Source organism: Babylonia areolata, chromosome 33 (genome assembly GCF_041734735.1).
Source record: "Babylonia areolata isolate BAREFJ2019XMU chromosome 33, ASM4173473v1, whole genome shotgun sequence".
NCBI classification, from domain to species: Eukaryota; Metazoa; Mollusca; class Gastropoda; order Neogastropoda; family Buccinidae; genus Babylonia; species Babylonia areolata.
Genome location: NC_134908.1, coordinates 6632328 through 6634827, shown reverse-complemented (window position 1 = coordinate 6634827; position 2500 = coordinate 6632328). Strand labels below are relative to the sequence as shown.

At 50.2% G+C, this 2500-nt stretch overlaps 1 protein-coding gene across 1 annotated transcript in view; it reads left to right on the top strand.

The window, feature by feature from the left end:
• LOC143277160 (protocadherin Fat 4-like) overlaps positions 1-2500 on the top strand; it is a 29740-nt gene that overhangs the window by 12730 nt on the left and 14510 nt on the right. Inside the window, exon 6 of the mRNA XM_076581924.1 lies at positions 587-712. Coding sequence (XP_076438039.1) covers positions 587-712 — 126 coding nt within the window. The remainder of the gene's footprint in view (positions 1-586; positions 713-2500) is intronic.

Below are 2500 nucleotides of genomic sequence, written 5' to 3'. Positions count from 1 at the left end.
CTCCACTCTACTCCACTCCACTCCTCTCCACTCCACTCTACTCTATTCTACTCCACTCCACTCCACTCCACACCACTCCACTCCACTCCACTCTACTCTACTCTGCTCTACTCTGCTCCACACCACTCTACTCTACTCTACTCCACCCCTACTCTACTCTGCTCTACTCTACTCTACTCCACTCCACCCCCACTCTACTCTACTCCACCCCACTCTACTCCACTCTACTCTACTCCACTCTACTCTACTCTACTCTGCTCTACTCCACTCCACTCCACTCCACTCCACTCTACTCCACTCCACTCCACTCCTCTCCACTCCACTCTACTCTACTCTACTCTACTCTACCCCACTCTACTCTACTCCACTCCACCCCACTCTACTCTACTCCACTCCACACCACTCTACTCTACTCTACTCTACTCTACTCTACTCCACTCTACTCTACTCCACTCTACTCCACTCCACCCCCACTCTACTCTACTCTTCTCTACTCTACTCTACTCCAATCCACCCCACCCCACTCTACTCTACTCCACTCTACTCTACTCTACGCTGCTCTACTCTACTCTACTCTGACGTGCAGGTGACGGCGTGATCCGCACGGCCAAGGACCTGCGCTACCTGACACAGAGCCAGGTGGTGTGCAACGTCACAGTCAGTGACAGTCACAACACGGTCACCAACTTCACCGTCACCATCAACGTCAACAGTGAGACTCTGCTCTGCTGTACTCTACTCTACTCTAGTCTACTCTAGTCTACTCTATTGGTCTTTGTGGTGGTGGTGGTCGCGGTGGTGGTCTGTGTCAGACGTAACAAAAATGGTCACCAACTTCACCGTCACCATCAACGTCAACAGTGAGACTCTGCTCTGCTGTACTCTACTCTACTCTAGTCTACTCTATTGGTCTTTGTGGCGGTGGTGGTCGCGGTGGTGGTCTGTGTCAGACGTAACAAAAATGGTCACCAACTTCACCGTCACCATAAACATTAACAGTCAGACTCTGCTGTGCTATGATCTGGTCTACTCTACTCTGCTCTAATGTACTATGCTCTGTTCTGTTCTGCTCTGATGGTCTTTGTGGTGGTGGTGGTGGTCGGTCTACTGTTCTCTATTCTTCTCTATTCTACTCTGCTCTCCTCTACTGCGCTCTGCTCTGATGGTCTTTGTGGTGGTGGTGGTGGTGAAGGTGGTCTGTCTACTCTACTCTGCTCTACTCTACTCTGCTCTGCTCTGTTCTGTTCTGCTCTGATGGTCTTGGTGGTGGTGGTGATGGTGGTGGTTTGTCTGTCTATCTACTCTACTCTACCGCGCTCTGCTCTCATGGTCTTTGTGGTGGTGGTGATGGTGGTGACGGTGGTCTGTCTACTCTGCTCTACTCTGCTCTGTTCTGTTCTGCTCTGATGGTCTTGGTGGTGGTGGTGATGGTGGTGGTTTGTCTGTCTACTCTACTCTGCTCTGTTCTGTTCTGCTGTACTCTGCTCCGCTCTGCTCTGCTTTACTCTACTCTGCTCTTCTCAGCTCTGCTCTGTTCTACTCTATCCTGATCGTCTTTGTGGTGATGGTGGTGGTGGTGGTCAGTGACTGGCGCAACACGGTCACCATCTTCACCGTCATCGTCAACGTCAACAGTGAGACTCTGCTCAACTCTGCTGTGCTCTACTCTGCTCTGTTGTGCTCTGCTGTGCTCTACTGTACTATACTTCATTCTACTCTACTCTAATCTGTTCTGCTCTGCTCCGCTCCGCTCTACTCTGCACTGTTCTGCTGTGCTCTTATGCACTCTGCTCTGCTGTACTGTACTCTGTTCTGTATTGCTCTACTCTGCTCTGTTCTACTCTCCTCTAATGTACACTGCTCTGCTCTACTCCATTCTTCTGGTCTGCTCTGATTCATTCTGCTCTGCTCTGATTTACTCTACTCTTCTGCTCTGCTTAATTCTGCTCTACTCTACTCTATTCTTCTGCTCTGCTCTGATTTATTCTGCTCTACTCTACTCTATTCTTCTGTTCTGCTCTGATTTATTCTGCTCTACTCTACTCTGCTCTTCTGCTCTGCTCTGATTTATTCTGCTCTACCCTACTCTATTCTTCTGCTCTGCTCTGATTTATTCTGCTCTATTTTGCTCTACTCTACTCTATTAACTCTTCTGCTCTGCTCTGATTTATTCTGGTCTGGTCTGCTCTACTCTACTCAACTCAACTCTACTCTACCCTGATCGTCTTTGTGGTTGTAGTGGTAAGTGGTGTTGGTGGTGGTGATGGTGGAGGAGGATGAGGTGGTGGGGGTGGGCTGGGGGTGGGGTTTGTGATGGTGGTGGCGGTAGTGGTGTTGGTGGTGGTGATGGTGGAGGAGGATGAGGTGGTGGGGGTGGGCTGGGGGTGGGGTTTGTGATGGTGGTGGCGGTAGTGCTGGTGGTGGGGGTGTTTTTGTTAGTAGCGGTTGTGGAGTTTGTGTTCGTGGTGTTTTACAACACGACACATCACACCACACATCA